The sequence below is a fragment of the Notolepis coatsorum genome (genome assembly GCF_963971535.1).
Source record: "Notolepis coatsorum genome assembly, chromosome: 8".
Lineage (NCBI taxonomy): Eukaryota > Metazoa > Chordata > Actinopteri > Aulopiformes > Paralepididae > Notolepis > Notolepis coatsorum.
The window spans coordinates 150,951,525-150,972,463 of NC_140172.1; the positions used below are offsets into that span (position 1 = coordinate 150,951,525).

Genomic DNA, 20,939 nt, shown 5'->3' on the forward strand with positions numbered 1-20,939 from the left:
CATCTTTAAAAGACAGCTTAAAACCTATCTCTTTGCTCAGGCATTTCACTGATAGATATCTGCTACCACCTAGTGGCAAGAGGAAACATCAGGGATATCCTGACACAACTTGTATTTATTCTTACCCTGCCTACTCTTTTACACTGCCTATCAAATTCATGTGTCGGTTATTGCACTTTTTACTTCTTACTGATGACTATTTTTAAACTGAATCATTTTAAACTATTCTTATTATTTGCTAGATCCAAATGTGAAACACTGTGATTATTTGTTCATGAATTACAGGAGTATTACTGAATAGAGAGCACTTTTTACTTCTTACTGATGACTATTTTTAAACTGAATCATTGTATTCTTATTATTTGCTAGATCCAAATGTGAAACACTGTGATTATTTGTTCATGAATTACAGGAGTATTACTGAATAGAGAGCCTATTAGGATGCTAGATCCTAATGTGAAACACTGTGATTTGCCATATCTTGCTATGCTCGCTCATGCCTGTATTTTTTATGTTTATGTTTTTATTTTATAATTTTTTGACTATTTTTAAACTGAATCATTTTAAACTATTTTTACTATTTGTGTTACTGAAAACTGTAAGCGGAGAGCCTATTGGGATGCTAGATCCTAATGTGAAACACTGTGATTCTACCTGTCTATCTTTTTATGCTCGCTTATGCCTGTATTTTTTGCTGTTGTGAAGCACTTTGAACTGCAACCTCTGTATGAAAAGTGCTATACAAATAAAGTTATTATTATTATTATTATTATTATTACCAGTATGGTATTGTTTAAATTGTACAGCTTTTTGCACATCTTTGTCAGGGAATTCCAACAATTCTGGACCTGAATGTACCAGTTAATTGTAATCATCTCTCTCTCCTTATGTCTAGTCAAACCAGGTTGTGGAGGAGAGAGACAGGGATGAACAGGCTATAGACTACTTTGCCCATCCTGAGCCTGCTATGATGCAGGTGTTTTTAAATCACCACCCAAAACAAGATTCAGCCAAGAGCGAGTTTATGTTTATGTTTATTTAGGATCCCCTAAATTGACAAAAGCTATTCTTCCTGGGGTCCGGCACTTACAACAATACAACAATATTCAATACATTACATAATTATCAACATCAACATCAATTACATCATTATCAACATCATTAACAATCTCATCCTCAGTTAGGATGATATTGTACAAGATATTTATTAGTAAAAAGTATTCAAATCAAATAATTAAAATCAAATAAATAGTGCTTCCTGAGCAGCACTCACTGCCATCAACATAAATACAATTAACAGTCAATTGGTTTTCACTGCTATGCCATAAGGGTTCAGTGCATGCTCGTTAGTACTGTAGATGGTATTTACATTTTTTCTTCAAAGTGGATTTGGGCAATGAGTTCCATTCCATGATAGCTCTGTAAGTCACAGAAGATTTGAGTAGATTTGTCCTGGGTTTAGGTGCCAGTAGATGGCCTGACGTACAGTAGCTTGTCTGGTCATATGGTCATGTTCTTCTCTTATGTAAACTATATGATCATAAAAATACTGTGTTTTTTTGACAACTTGAGACATTTCTGAGAAAAGTAATGTACACTGGTCCACTTGTCCATGGCACTGACTACCCAGCTTTGTAGTGGTTTGGGGGAATAGTACAGTACTAGGTACGCATATTTAAGGGGACCGCAAGGATGGTGTACTGGTGGGTGGTTTCCGACCGATTATGGTGGGCCGGTCTGGGCCAAAAAAATAAATGGACCTCCCTAATTTCTACACCCTGGCTACGGCCTTGCATCCAGTATGTCCTTCCTGTGCCCCAGGACCGATTCACATCCAGTCTGTTCTTCCTGTGCCCCAGGACCGATTCACATCCAGTATGTTCTTCCTGTGCCCCAGGACCGATTCACATCCAGTATGTTCTTCCTGTGCCCCAGGACCGATTCACATCCAGTATGTTCTTCCTGTGCCCCAGGACCGATTCACATCCAGTATGTTCTTCCTGTGCCCCAGGACCGATTCACATCCAGTATGTTCTTCCTGTGCCCCAGGACAGATTCACATCCAGTCTGTTCTTCCTGTGCCCCAGGACTGATTGACATCCAGTATGTTCTTCCTGTGCCCCAGGACCGATTCACATCCAGTCTGTTCTTCCTGTGCCCCAGGACAGATTCACATCCAGTGTGTTCTTCCTGTGCCCCAGGACCGATTCACATCCAGTGTGTTCTTCCTGTGCCCCAGGACCGATTCACATCCAGTATGTTCTTCCTGTGCCCCAGGACAGATCTGTCAATATTTGTTACCACGCACCACTCTCGGAGAGAGGACACACAAAATCAAATGTGTGATGTCACCTGGATGTAAACCTCTGAGACAGGACTTTGCAACGCTGAATATTGAGCTCAGCGACTCAGCTGCGGTGTTCTGTTGGGGAGCGAGTCACCATCACTCTCTTCATACATGGGAGAAACACTAGGGCTGTCACTTACTGTTGCTTAGTTTCAGTCCAACCTGGTGACATCTTTTATATTTTAGCTGTAATGATTTGTCGTCTTCAATCAATATTTGAAATAAGAAATAAAAAAATAAATAAAACGACTTGTCTTTTTTTTTTTACTATTTTGCACTTTGCTACTAAGTAATACTGCCTATACTACTACCTACTATGCAAGTATGTCTATACTACTATGCACTCAAGAGGGTAGCACTCGCTGTTTGACAAACAATCTTACTTACCCTTAGTTGTACCCTTCGTGCTGACTTGTTGTACAGAACTTGTACGTCACTTTGGATAAAAGCTTCAGCTAAATGTAATGTAAATGTAAAACAATCCAGCTTTCCCCCCTTGTTACATCTCCTTCTCTCTGCTCCATCTCTCCCCCCCCCCCTCTCTCTCTCTACTCTCTTTCACTCTCTCTCTATCTCTATCTGCTCCATCTCACCCTCTCTCTCTCTCTCTGCTCCATCTCTCCCTCCATCGCATTCTCTCTCTGCTCTCAATTCAATTCAATTCAAAGGGGCTTTATTGACATGGGAAACATATGTTTACATTGCCAAAGCCAAACAAAACAAAGCAAAACAATTAAACAGAGAAATCAGAAGAAATGAGTACAGTACAGAAGGAATTATTTGTGTGTTTGACAGTCTTTATGGTGGTTGTATTCCGATGTCCTTTTCGTGTCGCAGCAGCTCACAAATCTTGCTGCTGTGTTTGCACATTGTTGTATTTCTCCAAGTAGGTATGGGAGTTTTGAGTTATTTGCCATGTTTTCAAAGTCTCTTTGGGTGTTTTCAATTTGTGGGAAGTATGTCTTGGTATAGTAGGCAGGTTGTTAAGAAGTGTAGCTCGGTTTCCACCTCTTCTTGTGTGCAGTGGGTGCACAATCTGTCTTCCCTTGGGAGCCAGGTCTACCTTTCTCTATGGCTAGTGTAACTGAGGGGTACAATTCCCTGACTGTATTGTTAGATATGATATTTAATACCACTACCTCATGTACTTTAACTTCTGGCCACCCAGTACAAGATATAAGTATGATGAACACTTTCCCACCTGATGAAACGAACCAACACAAATGTACCAAATCGAATATTTAATACAGCAAAAGGTGTATACAACATTCACTTAATTACATTTATGATTTGAAATATTGAATATGCACTTTTATGGCAAATGAGTATTCGTAGGTAAATCAACATTGAATGTCCAATCTCTGGTTGCGCAGGGAGTAAGTATACAACCTGGAATATTTAGGAAACGATAGCGATGGTACTTAAATGATTATAGCTGGATACACTAAGGGGGGGGGGGGGGTCCCGCTGGTTGTAAGACAGTAGGAGGGGGGGGGGTTAGAGAAGCCGCTGGCGGTATCCCATCTGGCCGACGGTGTCTTGGGAGAATCCAAAGTCTTGGACACGGTGCCCACAGAACCTCGGGCCGCAGACGAATACAGCTGGACCCTCTGTGGAACGGTATCTGCCGGTCCACAACGGAGAGACGTGGTGCGACCTCACGTGTAGAGCGCCGCCTCACCTGGAGTCCTCTCCGGGGGGTAATTCCAACACTCGGCAGTGTTGGCCTTTATCCATGGAATAATCAAAGCACACAAAGCATAATCCAAGAGCCGTGGAAGGCTCGCCGTCGTCTGGGTAGAGTAATCCAATATACAGGTCCAGTCGCTCTTGACCCGGAGCTCCTCGGATGCAATCACCACTAGGGGTCTGACCAGCCTGGTTAAGCGTCCAGATAACGTCAGGAACGATGGGGGTGCTGATAGCTGTAGGACTCTAACCGAACGATGCACCATACATAAATAGACTATTATTAGCTTAATAGAATACGTCCAACTCGACGGTATGGTGCCAAACTATGACCATTCAACTATTAATCTACACGATATCTCAATGCCTATTCTGGGCCAAGTAGGCCTTACTACACCGCACGTGCGTCGTGGGGAGGCTTTTGCGTCTGTCACTCTGTTGGAGGGTAAAGAACTGGACTAAAAGAAAGTTCTACTTTACGAGCGCCATATATATATGCGCTATGAACAAATAGTACCATTCGTATTTCGCCCGGCATATTACTGCGCGGAACCGGGGGTTGCCTCGACATGTTAGGCGGCACGATTGAACTTGGACCTAGGGGTATGGCAACCTGGCGCCAGGCTCTCGTCCAATGGTAGAATGAAACTATTATGGGCTGTTTAGTAGAAACGGGGATATTCAATGCATATTGTACAAGGAATATACAGGGGATATCAAACGATATACAAATACAATTAAATATATATATATAAATAAATATACATATTCGGTTTAATCTGATCCTTCACAACAGCCGCCCCCTAATTAGTCCCACCTAATTAGCTAAGCAGAGACAGATTAACCGCACTGTCTTCCACTCAAGGTCCGCTGTAAGGGTCAGTCAACTCACAAAGTCATAGGGTCATGGTCATCATCGATAGTATCTGGGAGTCGGGGCAGTTCTATGAGCCTCGCCACGGGACGTGTGTAAGTGCGCCCTTGGACGAGTACTTCAGCTGCTCGGACCTTGCCATCGGCACCGGTGATCACTTTGCTTACGCGGCCAGCCGGCCACATAGCTCTGGGTAGTGACTGGTCAATTATCATGACGACTGTTCCTTCTGTCAAATTGTCTCTCTCTTTTACCCACTTCTGGCGGGTCTGTAGAGACGGTAGGTAGTGAAGTAGGAAGCTGCTCCAAAACTTGTCAGCTAGTACTTGGCTGTACCTCCACATTCTTCGGCCGTTCGCTTCTTCGGGCCTGTACATTGTCTGGGGTAGCGCGGGGTCCCGCCGCCCCATTAGGAGTGTGTTGGGGGTGACTGGGTCGACATCTGCTACATCACTGGAGACGTAACCGAGGGGCTTTGAGTTCAATACTCCCTCGATCTCCGTGAGGACTGTCATTAGGACTTCCTCTGCCACAGTCTGGGCTCCGAGTACGGCATACAGGGCTGTCTTTATAGAACGTACTTCTCGTTCCCAAGTTCCACCGAAGTGGGGTGCGTTCGGGGGATTAAACTGGAAGTCAATCTGGGCTGGAGCGAGGTGGGTCTTAAGTTCTGGGCCCATAGCTTGGAAGCTCTCTCTCAGCTCTCTTTCTCCGCCTTTGAAGTTGGTCCCGTGATCAGACAACAATGTAGACGGTTTTCCTTTCCGTGATATGAATCTCCGGAAGGCCATAAGGAATGAGTCTGTGCTCATGGTCGGAAGGAGCTCGATATGTATCGCTCTGGTGGTCATGCATTTGAATACAATACCCCACCGCTTCTCGGTGCCTCTTCCTCTCTTTATATACAACGGGCCAAAACAGTCCATGCCTGTGGAGTGGAATGGCTTGTCGCCGATTTGGAGGCGACAGGGGGGTAGGTCAGCCATCCGTGGTATGCTGGGCTGCGCGCGCCACTTACGGCAGTCTAGACAGGTTCGCTGGAAGCGCCGTACTGCTTCTCTCCCTTGCAATATCCAATAACGACGTCTGATCTCCGCGAAGACTCTCTCTGCTCCTGCGTGGTGCACATCCTCGTCGTATTTCTTTATGATCAGCTCTGTGACCTTGTGTCGGCTGTTCAAGACGATCGGGTGCTTAATGTCATCTGGTAGATCGGGGGCTCTCCGCAGGCGACCACCCACTCTGATGAGATTATGTGCGTCACTCTCTGGTGCCAGGTGAATCAGTCTGCTGTCTGATGGGACGGGGTTTCCTCCCTGTAGACAGTCTAGCTCATCGGGGAACGAGTCTCTCTGGGCTCGTTTTAGTAGAAGAAGTTCTGCTTCTTCGTAGTCAGCTGCTGACATGTCAGTGGTGGACTGAATCTCTGGGTGGTGCCGCAGGAATGTTCTTTGTTGCGCATTCTCTAGGGTAATGCAATCATCTATGTTGGGGTCTGTGGAGGCGACAGTGCTCAGTCCACAGAACATAGGCTTCTTGTTCTCAGCCTCCTCGTTACTTGCTTCCCTCGGGGTGGGCGTAGGCCAATCTCCTTCCGGGAGCTGGAGGAATGCTGGTCCGTCACTGTAGATGTTGCGACGGGTTAGGTCATCCAGGGACATTCCCCGGGTGATGACGTCAGCTGGGTTGTGTTTGGTATCCACATACCTCCAGCTTGCTTCTTCTGTTAATTCTTGAATCTCGGTGACTCTGACTCCCACGAAGACTTTGTATCTGCATGAATCAGACTTAATCCATGTGAGCACAAGATTGTTCTATGCACCGGAATGGTGAGTTCACGTTGGATTAACGTGGCTAGATCAAATCAAATCAAATCAAATTTATTTATAGGGCCCGACAACACACGTTAATGTCCCCATGGGCCGTACAGGTCTTCTTTAAACAAGTCAAGAAGACAACATAACAATAAGTCAAGAACAGAACAAGAACACCATAGGGTCCAAACATTTTTTAGATGAATGCAAATAAATGAAAGAATGCAAGCACTCCCAGACATACCCCACGCGAAGGTAAGGAAAAACTCACTAAAACCTAACAATAGGGAAAAAAGCTCCACAGGCAATGTGGAGGAGAGAAACCTTAGAAGGGCCGTTCAAGGGGGGATCTCCCTTCTTAGATGTCGGTGATAGTAGTGTTGCAGACGGACAGTTGGTAAGCATGCACTCATGTGTGTGGTGAAACACAGATGAGTGCATGCAATAGCAACTGTACATTTTGAAAAATTAAAGATAGAGTTGATAGCGGATCTATTTGAAGCACAGGGGCGGCGCAAGAGGGTCACGTCCTCCCGGTCTTAGTCACGGGACATTCAACACTCCGGTCGTTGCTCAGGGACAGCCGGAGACAGGGGGAAGGGGGGGGTGGCACAGAGAGGGTCGCGAACTCCCCGACATCATCGCGGGACATCCGGCACTCCGGTCACCACTACGAAACCTCCGAAGACAGGGGGGCACGCAGAGGGGGTCGCAATCTCCCGGCCTTCGTCACGGGACGTCCAACACTCCGGTCAACACTCCAGGACAGCAAGTCATAGGAAGACAGGGAGACGGGACAGGCGTTAGACAGCTCATGAGATTGTAGTAGGCGGACATAGCAATAGATACAAGTGGTAGGCATATATGTGAATGGAGTAGATATATGAAGTAAGCGTATTATGTGAATAGAATAGAAGTACTTAACCCAGCAATGAAACCGCGTTGACTGTTAATCTGTTAACAGTCTGTTAATCAGTTGACAGGACCACGGACAGACGGCGGTGAATAACTGATCCAATGCCTCGGAGGTGCATGTAGAGCAGTCACTACAAGCTTGGCCAAGACCCCGAGGCATCCATCACCTTGGTCAGCGCCAGGAGACGGGTACTCAGAGAGAAGGGGGAGGGAGAGGGGGGGGGGGGGGAGAGGGGGGGGGGGGGGAAGAGTTAGAGAGTTCCCATGTTTGTGGTGCTGCAAAGGAGCAGACATGTAGTACCCTGTAGTGCCATGTAGTACCCCGTAGTGCCATGTAGTACCCTATAGTACCCCATAGTGCCATGTAGTACCCCGTAGTATCCTGTAGTACCCTGTAGTGCCATGTAGTACCCTGTGGTGCCATGTAGTACCCTGTAGTGCCATGTAGAGCTGTGTAAGCCATGTAGTACCCTGTAATGCCATGCAGTACCAAGTAGTACTCTGTGGTACCATGTAGTACCCTGTACCCTAACTAAACTACCCTATAGTAAACTACCCAGTGGTACCATGTAGTACCCTGTACCATAACTAAACTACACAGATTAATCTAAAGGTCAGTCCCCGACCAGGTGAGATCAAGGTAGGTTGAAGGAGAGAGAGAAAAGATGAGTCTTAAGCAGGGATTTAAAAGCTTCGACAGAGCAGGCGCCCCTGATGACGGCAGGTAATTTGTTCCACAGGTAGGGAGCGCGGTAGACAAAGGCTCTGTGGCCGGCGGATTTCTTTTTAACCCTAGGGGTCGATAGAAGCCCCGCATTTTGTGAGCGCAGAGCACGAGCGGGCGAGTATCGGGAGATGAGATCAGATAGATAGAGCGGTGCAAGCCCATTTAAAATTTTGTAGGTGAGGAGTAGCACTTTAAAGTCAGAGCGGGCTTGGATAGGAAGCCAATGTAGGGCGGACAAAACTGGTGTGATGTGATCAAATTTTCTAGTTCTAGTTAGTATCCGTGCAGCCGCATTTTGCACGAGTTGAAGATTTTTGATGCTTGAATTAGGTAAGCCTGAAAAAAGTGCATTACAGTAGTCCAGACGTGATGAGACAAAAGCATGAATCAGGGTTTCAGCATCAGCCAGAGTTAAAATGGGGCGTATTTTTGCGATATTACGAAGATGGAAGAATGCAATTTTGGTGACGTTTTTTATATGTGCATTAAATGAGAGGGAGGAATCAAAAATGACTCCGAGGTTTTTTATGGTGGAGCTCTGGGATACATGACAGGTATCAAAGTTGAGGGAGATGTCCTGAAACAGGCCTCTGTGGTTTGGGGGGCCAACAATTAACATCTCAGTTTTATCTGCATTAAGGAGTAGAAAGTTTTGCGACATCCATTTTTTGACGGCAAGCAAGCAGGCCTCAAGGTTTTGTAGTTGGGAGGAATCATTTGGCTTAATAGGTATATATAATTGGGTGTCATCAGCGTAAAAATGAAAGTTTATGCCAAATTTGCGTATGATATCGCCGAGGGGTAGCATGTAAATCGAAAATAGCAAAGGGCCCAGGACAGAGCCTTGTGGGACACCACATTGCACTGGGAGGGTCTCAGATGTTAAATCATTATAGACCACGCAGTGTGTTCTATCAGTTAAATAGGATTTAAACCAAGCTAGTGCGAGACCCCGAATGCCAACATGGTTCTCAAGCCGACCTAGAAGAATCGAGTGATCGATAGTGTCAAAGGCTGCACTGAGATCAAGTAATAAGAGCACAGAGGTGAGGTTTGAGTCAAGAGAGAGCAGTAAGTCATTTGTGACTTTGGTAACCGCCGTTTCGGTGGAGTGTAAGGCTCTAAAGCCAGATTGAAATGATTCATTAAGATTATTGTTTGATAAATGGTCAGTAAGTTGCGTTGCGACGATCCGTTCTAACACTTTGGATAGGAATGGGAGATTGGAGATAGGTCTGTAATTTTTCAAGATTAGAGGGTCGAGGTTCGGTTTTTTAAGTAATGGTTTAATGACGGCTGATTTAAAGGCCAGGGGCACCACGCCAGTAGACAAAGAGGTGTTGAAGATATTGAGTAGGGCAGGGCCTAGAGTTGGGAAGAGTTTTTTGATGAGAGTTGCTGGGAGAGGGTCAAACAGACAGGTTGAAGGTTTAGCCGCGCCAACCAGTTTAGAGAGGGCACTAAGTGAGACGTTTTCAAGGCAGCATAGCGTATGACTGGAATCAAAGTCAGGGGGAATGCCCGTCAAAGGTTGGGAGGGACTCTGATTGTTGAGTAAAGCAACAATTTCATCTCTAATGAGGTCAATTTTCTTGGTAAAAAATGTCATGAATTCGTTAGCCGAGAACGCATGGTTTAGGGCACTTGGTTGTTTCTGCGTAAGTTTTGCAACTGTGTCAAACAGAAACTTTGAGTTGTTTTTGTTTTCATTTATGAGCCTGGAAAAATAAGAGGTTTTGGCAAGTGAGAGTGCCTTTTTGTAGTTACGTAAACTATCATTCCAGGCGAGGCGGAATACTTCGAGTTTGGTCGAACGCCATTTATGTTCAAGTTTGCGACAAGCCTTTTTAAAGGAGCGCGTTTCCTCCGTAAACCAGGGAGTTAGTTTTTGCGGAGCACGTTTAATTTTAGGTTTAAGGGGAGCGACAATGTCGAGGGTGCTACGAAGGGCGGCATTAAGTTTGTCTGTAAAGAGATCAAGGGGGCCAGAGTAAGAGAGGAAGGGAGAGAGGGTGTCTGGTAGGCAGTTAACTAGAATTGGGACAGTTGAGGCGTTAATACGACGGCTCATGTAGGATTCTACACTGTCTGGGCTGCGCAGAGCTCTAGACGTGGGATAGATTGTTGCTTACGTGGGGCTATTCTTGAGCGGGCCAGTATGAAAGCAGTGTGTATCTCTCCTCCCATCTCTTGGGCACGCAAATAGGCAACCGATCCGTAGGCTACTTCGGAGGCGTCGCTGAAGACGTGTAGCTCAATCTCGCATGTCTCTGGCCTCACTGTGGATGGGAAGTAGCTGCGGCGTATATTGACACCTGGGAGTGAGCGGAGTTCCGTCTCCCACTCTCTCCATGTTGAGGCAAGGTGTGCGGGTATTGGGTCGTCCCAGCCCTGGTCCTTGTCCCATAGTGCTCGTACAATCATCTTTGCCCTGGTGGTGTAAGGTAGAATACATCCCAACGGGTCATATTGTCTGGCGAGTGTTCTGTACACACTCCGTCTGGTGGTCGGTATCGCCGCCGACCTTCCTTGCTCTGGAGCCAGGGGTTTGTGTCTATAGTGGAGCGAGTCTGTTTTGAAGCGCCAGACTAATCCTAGTGTCATTTCTTGGGCTTCTCCTGGGATTGTCGCCATCCAGGTTTCGCTGCTGGCAGCCTTGTCTGCGGAGGAGAGGCTGCGCAATACGTGCGGGTCACTGCTGGCCCACTGCCTGAGATCAAAGCCTCCTTTGATTAGGGAGGCGCGTAACTTGATTAGGAGAGCCTCGGCTTCTTCTTGAGTCGAGACGCTTTGTAGACAGTTGTCCACGTAGAAACTGTTCTTCACACTGTGTTGGACCTCTTCATCTGCTGCTGGGTCCTCTGTGACGTGTTTCTGTAGTGCAAAGGTAGCACAGCACGGGCTGCATGTGGTTCCGAAGGGGAGTACTTCCCACTGGTAGATGGATGGGTTCTCATCTCCGATCTTCTCTCTCCATAGGAACCGTAGCAGAGGCTTGTCCTCCTCTACTAGTCTCACCTGCAAGAACATCCCTTTGATATCCCCGCTTATAGCTACCTTGTCCTGGCGGAAGCGCAGTAGCACGCCTAGTAGGGAGGGGCCGAGTGTGGGGCCGGGCAAGAGCTCTTTATTCAGATTTTGGGATCCGATCTGGTAGCTGCAGTTAAACACAATGCGATCCTTGCCATTGTGATGGACCTTGTGATGCGGCACGTACCATGATTCGGTCGTCTGATCGGCCTCTTTAATGTCAATCTTTGTTACGTGTCCCGCTGTGATTAGCTTCTCGATCTCAGCTCGGTACACACTCTGTTGAGCGGGGTCTTTGGCTAGGCGCCGCTCTGTGTTCAGTAGATAGCGCTCCGTGGCGTCTTTCTTTGCGTGAAAGGGGGGCATTCCCTCTCGCCTCAGGAGTGGAGTTGCGTATCTCATCACTCCGCCGACTGTGACTCTCTTTGTCCCCTGCTCGAGTAGGTTGATGGCGTAAATGTCTTCTTTAGAGCGAATGTCTTTCTTATCGTTCTTAAAGGGCATTGTCTCTAGGGTCCATAGCCTCTCGACATGCTGCAGGAGAGTGGTGTCTTCTTCTGTCGTTCTGGAGTGGAAGCAGCTAGTGGCTGCTGTTCGGTTGAGAGATTTAGCGAGGGGGCCTTGCAATGTCCATCCTAGACGGGTCTCGACTGCTGCAGGACAGCGTCGGGGGCCTGTATGGACCCGGTCAATCGGGACTATGAGTTCTGCATGGTCGGAGCCTATCAACAGGGTCGGGGTAGCGCCGTCTATGAGCGGGATAGGTAATTGACGCAGGTGCACATATTTATCCATCAACTTGGTGACAGGGTAGGTGTACTGCGATAGTCCTATTTCTTGGCTGGTGAAAGCATTTGTGATCTTGTACCGTCGCTCTGGCTGCCCGTTGGCTGCGATAGTGAAGGAGACATTCTCGCCCTTTATCGTCTTTAAATCTCTTCTTATTGTCCGAATCGTCATTTCGTTCTTGCTCCCCCGCAGTCCCAGCTGAGTCGCAGCGGAGGCGAGCAGAAGGGTCTTCTCTGACCCGTCATCAAGGACGGCGTAAGTGTCCATGACTTTATCCTGGTAGCTCAATGTCACACGGACTACCTTTAAGAGCACTTGAGCTCCGTTGCTGCTGGCGGGGTCAATGTACATGACACTTGCCTTGGTGCCGCTCCGTGGTGCAGGTATAGGCCGTCTTCCATTACTATCGTGTAGTATATCTAGATGGGCTCCATCGCACCGGCTGCACCTTTTCTTTAGGCGGCATTCGGCTGCCATGTGGGGCCGCGCACATCGATAACAGCGCCGGTTGGACTTTATCCATTGGCTCACTTCTTCTGCATTCATCTTTGTGAATGAGTCACATTGTGACAGCCAGTGTTCTTTCTCACAGTAGGGACACGCTATCTTCCACTTCTCCTTTCTCGAGGGGGTGCTGTGACTCTTACTGCTCGGTACTGACTCTGATTGGTGCATGACAGTCACCGATCTTCTTCCATCACTTATTCTCCTGGGTCCCTCTCTGGAGCTTGGCGTGCTCCGCCCGAAGGTGTCCAGTCGTAAGCTGCTGACCTCTCTCGCCAGGAAGTCGGCCAGATCAAGGAGGGATGGCTCGGGGCCGTCGGGATCTCGGTAGTCCCTCTGCCGCCGAAAGCGCTCCTGTCTTGCGGGTGGCAGCTTCTCCAAAATCCTCTCAACGTTAGAGTTGGCGTACAGCTCATGCATGCCCTTCTCCCGTTGAGCTCCCAGCATCCCCACCAGGGACTGCACTTTGATTGACAGGTCGTCTAGTGAGCGATTGTCTGTGGCTGGGGGTAGGCGGTCAATATGCCTTATCTCCTGGATTACGTAATCCCATATACGTCCATATCTCTGATCCAGCGCTGCAAGGGCCGCTGTGTATGGGGTCGAGGAGGTAGCATAGGCTAGCGCTATATTGTGCGCTCGCGGTACTTTCAGGTGCTTCAATAATATTGCATACTTGTGGCGTTCATCAGCGACATCCACCATCATTGTCTCTAAGCACATCCGGAGCTCCGTGTACTGTGCTCGACTCTCATAGGCGAAGTCTGGGAATGACGGCGTGGCGTTGTATGACGCCGTGGATGGCTGATACATCGGCGAGCGTTGGGGGAGAGACCTCCTGGGCGAGTCCCCTCTTGCGCCTCGCTGTGGGCTGGTACTGGCAGGGTACCATGGCCCGCTGGTCCAGGTACTGTTCCCCGGGGCTGGTCGTGCGTCGTGCTCACCCGTAAATAGAGTCGGGGGTCTGTAGCGCAGCGCCGCGGGGGTATAGCCTGGACTGTATGGGACCTCCTGGTCCGGTGGAGTACTGTGCTGTCGTCGGGCTTGGTTCTCCTCTTCTCCCTCTTCTTCTTCTATCAAATCTTCCAGATCTTGTAATCGTTTATTTAGCTTCTCCGCAGTGTAGGCCGCTCCTTCCTTGTAGCTGGGTCTCGCTTGGACCGGTATGGGAAGGGGGTCTGCGGGGGGTCTAGACTCGGTCTGTTGGTCAAGTTCAGGGTCGCTTGCTCGTTGCGGTGACGCTGCTCTTGACTGCTGTCTCGACGAGTTCCTTGAGCCCCTGGCGGAGGGAGAGGGAGTTGTCCTTTTGATCAGCTGCTCTATTAGTTGCGCTTGTAGTCTGTCGCGCTCTGCGTCTCTTTGGGCACCGGCAGCGGTGCGCTGGGCGTCGGCCCGGTCTCTTGCCATATTCTCTTCCATCTGGAAGCGTCTCATCTCCAGACATGTGCGCTGTTCTTCGCTCCGTTGCTGCGCTTGGAGGTGTTCGCGCTCGCCAAGCATCTGTGCTTGGAGCCGATCGCGCTCGGCGGAGGCTGTCAGGCTGACGAGGAACGCCTGTTGTAGTATCCTCTCCGCTTCGTTGGGGGAAGGCGGTAGTGGAGGTGAGCCGCTCCTGCGTGAGCCGCTCCTGGGGGTACTCGTTGGGGAGTCCTGGAGCTCTAGTTCCTCGGCGCTCTCCTCCTCTTCCTCCGTGCAGAGTTCTCTCTCTGTAGGGTTGTCTTCCTCCCGGGGCTTGTCGGGGACTACTTCTTTAGTAGTGGCGGGGGGTAAAGGCATGTCAATTCCCTCCTGGTCCCCACCGTGGGCTTGGTCAGTTACATTAGGACCTACTAGGGCCTCTGTGGTCGGGGAAACCTGGTCGTTAAGGTCAGACATAATTTTACTTTCTACTTTTACCACGTTTACCGTTTGTCGAAGGCTAGGTAGTTGACTGACAGTGTAAGCCTCTAAGTACTGAGGTGTCTGTCGTCTGCGCCGCGGGCGTTCTAGGTTAGGAGGATCGTTTCGTGGAGTGTTCATCATAGGCCATTTCGATATTAATAACACTATATTAATATTACACTAGTTACCCATCCGGCTCGAAGGACCAATTGTAACTGAGGGGTACAATTCCCTGACTGTATTGTTAGATATGATATTTAATACCACTACCTCATGTACTTTAACTTCTGGCCACCCAGTACAAGATATAAGTATGATGAACACTTTCCCACCTGATGAAACGAACCAACACAAATGTACCAAATCGAATATTTAATACAGCAAAAGGTGTATACAACATTCACTTAATTACATTTATGATTTGAAATATTGAATATGCACTTTTATGGCAAATGAGTATTCGTAGGTAAATCAACATTGAATGTCCAATCTCTGGTTGCGCAGGGAGTAAGTATACAACCTGGAATATTTAGGAAACGATAGCGATGGTACTTAAATGATTATAGCTGGATACACTAAGGGGGGGGGGGGTCCCGCTGGTTGTAAGACAGTAGGAGGGGGGGGGGTTAGAGAAGCCGCTGGCGGTATCCCATCTGGCCGACGGTGTCTTGGGAGAATCCAAAGTCTTGGACACGGTGCCCACAGAACCTCGGGCCGCAGACGAATACAGCTGGACCCTCTGTGGAACGGTATCTGCCGGTCCACAACGGAGAGACGTGGTGCGACCTCACGTGTAGAACGCCGCCTCACCTGGAGTCCTCTCCGGGGGGTAATTCCAACACTCGGCAGTGTTGGCCTTTATCCATGGAATAATCAAAGCACACAAAGCATAATCCAAGAGCCGTGGAAGGCTCGCCGTCGTCTGGGTAGAGTAATCCAATATACAGGTCCAGTCGCTCTTGACCCGGAGCTCCTCGGATGCAATCACCACTAGGGGTCTGACCAGCCTGGTTAAGCGTCCAGATAACATCAGGAACGATGGGGGTGCTGATAGCTGTAGGACTCTAACCGAACGATGCACCATACATAAATAGACTATTATTAGCTTAATAGAATACGTCCAACTCGACGGTATGGTGCCAAACTATGACCATTCAACTATTAATCTACACGATATCTCAATGCCTATTCTGGGCCAAGTAGGCCTTACTACACCGCACGTGCGTCGTGGGGAGGCTTTTGCGTCTGTCACTCTGTTGGAGGGTAAAGAACTGGACTAAAAGAAAGTTCTACTTTACGAGCGCCATATATATATGCGCTATGAACAAATAGTACCATTCGTATTTCGCCCGGCATATTACTGCGCGGAACCGGGGGTTGCCTCGACATGTTAGGCGGCACGATTGAACTTGGACCTAGGGGTATGGCAACCTGGCGCCAGGCTCTCGTCCAATGGTAGAATGAAACTATTATGGGCTGTTTAGTAGAAACGGGGATATTCAATGCATATTGTACAAGGAATATACAGGGGATATCAAACGATATACAAATACAATTAAATATATATATATAAATAAATATACATATTCGGTTTAATCTGATCCTTCACAACAGCTAGGCTGTGCTCGCTGAGTCTGTACCTAGTCAAGGATCTTCTTAGTTTTGCGTCAGTCACAGTGCTCAGGTATTCTGCCACTGTGTACTCTCTGTTTAGGGCCAAATAGCATTCCAATTTGCTCTGGTTTTGGGTTGATTCTTTCCAATGTGTCAGATGTTTTCTTATAATTTGGTTTAGTCCAGTGTGGTTTCTGTCTGGTGGCTCTGCTTGTGTTTGTGAGCAGAGTCCCAGGACCAACTGGCTGAGCGGGAATATCTCTGTAGGTGAGGGCTTTGTTATGGAGTGAGTCTGGGTCACTTTCTTGTAGATGATTATAGAATTATAAATGCTCTTTTTTGGATATTTTTTGGATCTCTCTCTCTCTCTGCTCCATCTCTCTCTCTCTCCCGCTCTCTCTGTGTCTTTCTCTGCTCCACCTCCCTCCCTGTCTCTCTCTCTCTCTCTATCTCTATCTCACTCTCTGTCTCTCTCTCTCTTTTCTCTGCTCCATCTCTCTCTCCCTCTCTCTCTCTCTCTTTCTCTGCTCCATCTCTCTCTCTGCCTCTGTCTTTCTCTCTTTCTCTCTCTCTCTCTCTCTCTCTCTCTCTCTCTCTCTCTCTCTCTCTCTCTCTCTCTCTCTCTCTCTCTCTCTCTCTCTCTCTCTCTCTCTCTCTCTCTCTCTCTCTCTCTCTCTCTCTCTGGAGCATGTGGCTGCTGGAAGCGTGACAACAAACTATCGAAATCAAATCATATGGACGTTGGACACAGAACTTACCAGAGGAGTAAGGCTGGGCGATTTGCCCAAAATATCACGTCGCAATATTTAGTTGTGTGAGTTTCGATGGTATAACGGTATTTCACAGTATAGTTTTCCAGTACAATTTACAATGTGACATGACATTTGTATGTCTTTATCTTGTAATGCAGTTGCCATGGTTCTATTTAATTTATTTTACTTTTTAATACTGCTGCAAGGAATAGTTTTTTGATCAACTTAAAAATATACAATATGGTGGATGACCATAGTAAAAATATGGAATACCTTCCAGCCCAACAGTGAAGCATAATTGTGAGCATTGTGAATAAAATTATACCAATAGTTTATTATCATTTTAGCAATCATAATATTATTTTGCCAGAAATTAAGTGTCTTTGTAATTTTTGTAGCCTAGTCACATGTTGCGTGTGGGCTCTCTCTCTATCTCTCTCTCTCTCTCTCTCTCTCTCTCTCTCTCTCTCTCTCTCTCTCTCTCTCTCTCTCTCTCTCTCTCTCTCTCTCTCTCTCTCCCTCTCTCTCTCTCTCTCTGTCTCTGTCTCTGTCTCTGTCTCTCTCTCTCTCTCTCTTTTTCAGAACAGGCAGGCATTGCGAGACTAAACTATAATTGTGTTTGGATTGTTTGTGATTATGAGGGGGGTGGGATGGGGAAGAAGGATTCTGATTCCATAAATGTTCAATGTCACATTGGATTCGGACTAGAATTTAGAGAAGAAAAAAAGTGACAGCCCTAGAAAACAGACTCAGAATCAGCTCTATTACAGCATAGAGGAGTGTAAAACAGACTCAAAATCAGCTCTAATATATCATAGAGTGGGAAAACAGACTCAGGATCTGTCTCTCTGTCCCCTCGTTATCCAGAGTGTCTCTGACGGGTTTGAAATGGGTCTTTCTGTCTCTCTGTCCCCTCGTTATACACAGTGTCTGACGGGTTTGAAATGGGTCTTTCTGTCTCTCTGTCCCCTCGTTATACACAGTGTCTGACGGGTTTGAAATGGGTCTTTCTGTCTCTCCGTCCCCCAGGGCCTCCGTTCATCGTGTCTCCTCCGGACAACATCACGGTGAACATCTCACAGGACGCCTTCTTCACCTGCCAGGCGGAGGCCTACCCGGGAAACCTGACCTACACCTGGTTCTGGGAGGAGGACAACGTCTTCTTCAAGAAGTAAAGTTATGATCCTCATCCTCCTCATCATCCTCATCATCATCATCCTCCATAATCGCCTCACCTCCGTCTCTGTGTGTTGTGCTGTTCAGACCTTGGCAGCAGGCAGTAGACAGCAAACACAATAATCATTTTTTATTTGTATTTTTTACCTTCTCTTTCTCCTATTTTTCTCTGATTTTCTCCCCGTCCCAATTAGTCGTTGTGCCAATTCCCCCCCCCCCCCCCCCCCCTCCTCCCCTACCTGGTTGTTGTACGCATGTTCTCCCACGAGTCGGTACAAGGGTGTCCTGATGTCGAACGCACGCTTCCTCCGAGACGTGCGCCGTCAAGCCAGTGACGCTCTTTTCACTTGGCAGCGAGGACTCTCATTGGTGAAGTGTAACGCGTGGGAGGCCACGCTATCTCCACCAAGTCCTGCCCCGCTTAGCAAGCGCCGAGACCTGACCTGTAGGCGTCGCTGTCCACAACGCCAGCTTTCCCACCCGCCAGCTTTCCCACCCCCTAATACTGCCAATTGTATTAGTATGAACGGCCAGCCAAGCTGGTAGCAACGCAGAGAGCTGGGCTCAAACCCAGCGTCTCCTGTCAAGTCAAGTCAAGTCAAGTCAAGAGTTTTAATTGTCACGGCATACAGGTATACAATGAAATGCGGCTGGTCTTGCCCGCGACGATGTGCAATACAGTGGTACAACATATAATAGAATCCAATAAAATACAGTGGTACAACATATTAATATAATCCAATAAAACAGTGCAATAAACAGGTACATGGTGTGCCATCTCGGTATCTGTACATTAGTATTTACAGAGCATATAGGACATGCTAGGTAGCTTTAGTAGTGCAATACACTGTTCCTGATGCTATACTACTTTAAGTGGCCTTTCCTCTGGCCATAAGTGTGCGTGTGTGCGGCATGAGTGTTAAAGTGGCTGCTAGTGTGTGAGCGTGCTCAGCGTGCGTGTCGTGTATGTGCTTGTGTGTGGATAGTTCAGTTTCTGTGTCTCTCAATGTTCATTGTTCAAGGCTCTGATGGCCTGGGGGAAGAAGCTTAGCCTAAGCCTCTCCGTCCTAGTAGCTGGAGTTCGCAGGCGTCTGCCTGACCTCAGCAGCTGGAACAGGCTGTTATTGGGGTGGTGGGGGTCTTTCATTATCCTGCAGGCTCTGGATTTGCACCTCTTGTTGTATAGAGCCTGCAGGGGAGGTAGCGCAATACCCGTGGTACGCTCGGCTGAGCGCACCACTCTCTGTAGGGCCTTCTTGTCCTGTGCCGTGCTGTTCCCATACCAGGCAGTGATGTTTCCGGTCAAGATGCTCTCTACAGCTCCTGAGTAGAAGGACTGGAGTATCTTCCCCGATACTCTGAACTTCCTTAACTGTCTCAGGTGGTAGAGGCGCTGCTTCGCTTTCTTTACTACTGTGTCTATGTGTGTTGACCATGTCAGGTCCTCTGAGATGTGGACCCCCAGGTACTCCTGCGTTGGTGACGAGCGCAATCTCCGCTACGCCACCTGACTGACCGCTTTAATAATCATTGTTTTTGAATGAGAGATGGCGGCAACGAATGCGCCAAACTTTCACCGTCCTCCGCCACGGATTTTCAAAGAGGATGTGAAGAAAGTCAAAATGCAGCTCTTCTCTCTTCAGAGCTTTTTCCCCACGTGTTCTTTGCAGGAATAGCTATTTTTTCTTCTTCCATATGTTAACCCCTTAAGCCTGAGCGGTCCAGTAGCTACCGGTACGAGATCGATATCACGCGATAAATAGATGAATACAGAACGTATTAATTAATGTTGTGTTTATTTTTCAAATGTAGCCAAGAGTAAAGACCCTAACCCTGTCAAAACAGCAGTTGTTACGAAGGATCAGATTAAACCGAATATATATATTTATTTATGGATATATATTGAATAGTATTTGTATATCGTTTGATATCCCTTGTATATTCCTTGTACATATACACGGAATATCCCTTTAGCCTACTATAGCCCATAATAGTTCATTCTCTTATTGGACAAAAGGACCAGGCGCCAGGGGACCAGCCCCTGGCGTCAAGTTCAAAGGTACCGACGAGACGTGTCCGTACTAGCCCCGGCTCCGCTCAGGGATACGGCTACCGAAATGAGAGTGGCACTATTTGTTCACTGTGCATATAAATATGGCGCAAGTAAATGTAGAAGACCCTTAGTCCTTTACCCTTCTACCCAACTAAGTAACAGAACGTGAAGCCTCACCCACGATACCACGTGCGGTGTAGTATGGCCTGTTTGGCCTTGGAATAGCATCGAGACCTCGTGCGAATTAATAGCTGAATTTGTCAGAGTTTGGCACTGTACCGTCGAGTGCGACGTATTTCTATTAAGTAATAATAGTCTATCGTGTATGGTGCATCGTGCGGTTAGAGTTCTAACGTGACCAACATCTCCAACGCTTCCTCGTGTTATCTAGAGTCTTAACCAGGCTGGGCCGACCACATGGCGCCTTCATCCGAGGAGATCTAGACGAGGACCGAGGGACATGTACACTGGATTACCTACCCGACGACTGCTGAGCCCTATGCGGCTGGAATATATTTGCTTTGGTACTGTGATTTGTGGAGCGGATAATCGCCGACGCCTGTGAGTGTTGGATTTACCCCCGAGAGGAGTCAAGTTGAGTCGGCGCTCAGAGAGACTGAGGTCGCCTAGCTTCTTCTTCATTGTGGAGCTACAGCCTACAAGAGAACCAAGGTGTATTCATCTGCGGATCAAGAGTCTACTGCACTGTATTCTGTACTTGAAGTCTCCCTAGATATCGTTGACCAGACGGTCTACTACCGACGGCTCTCCTAC

General features: G+C 47.7%; 1 protein-coding gene across 1 annotated transcript in view; it reads left to right on the forward strand.

The window, feature by feature from the left end:
- The window catches only part of igsf9bb (immunoglobulin superfamily, member 9Bb), a gene marked incomplete at both ends in the record, with an annotated part of 506,998 nt that overhangs the window by 342,567 nt on the left and 143,492 nt on the right, over positions 1-20,939 (forward strand). The window contains 1 exon segment of the mRNA XM_084319954.1: positions 17,966-18,107. Within this exon segment, the coding sequence (XP_084176080.1) occupies positions 17,966-18,107 (142 nt within the window).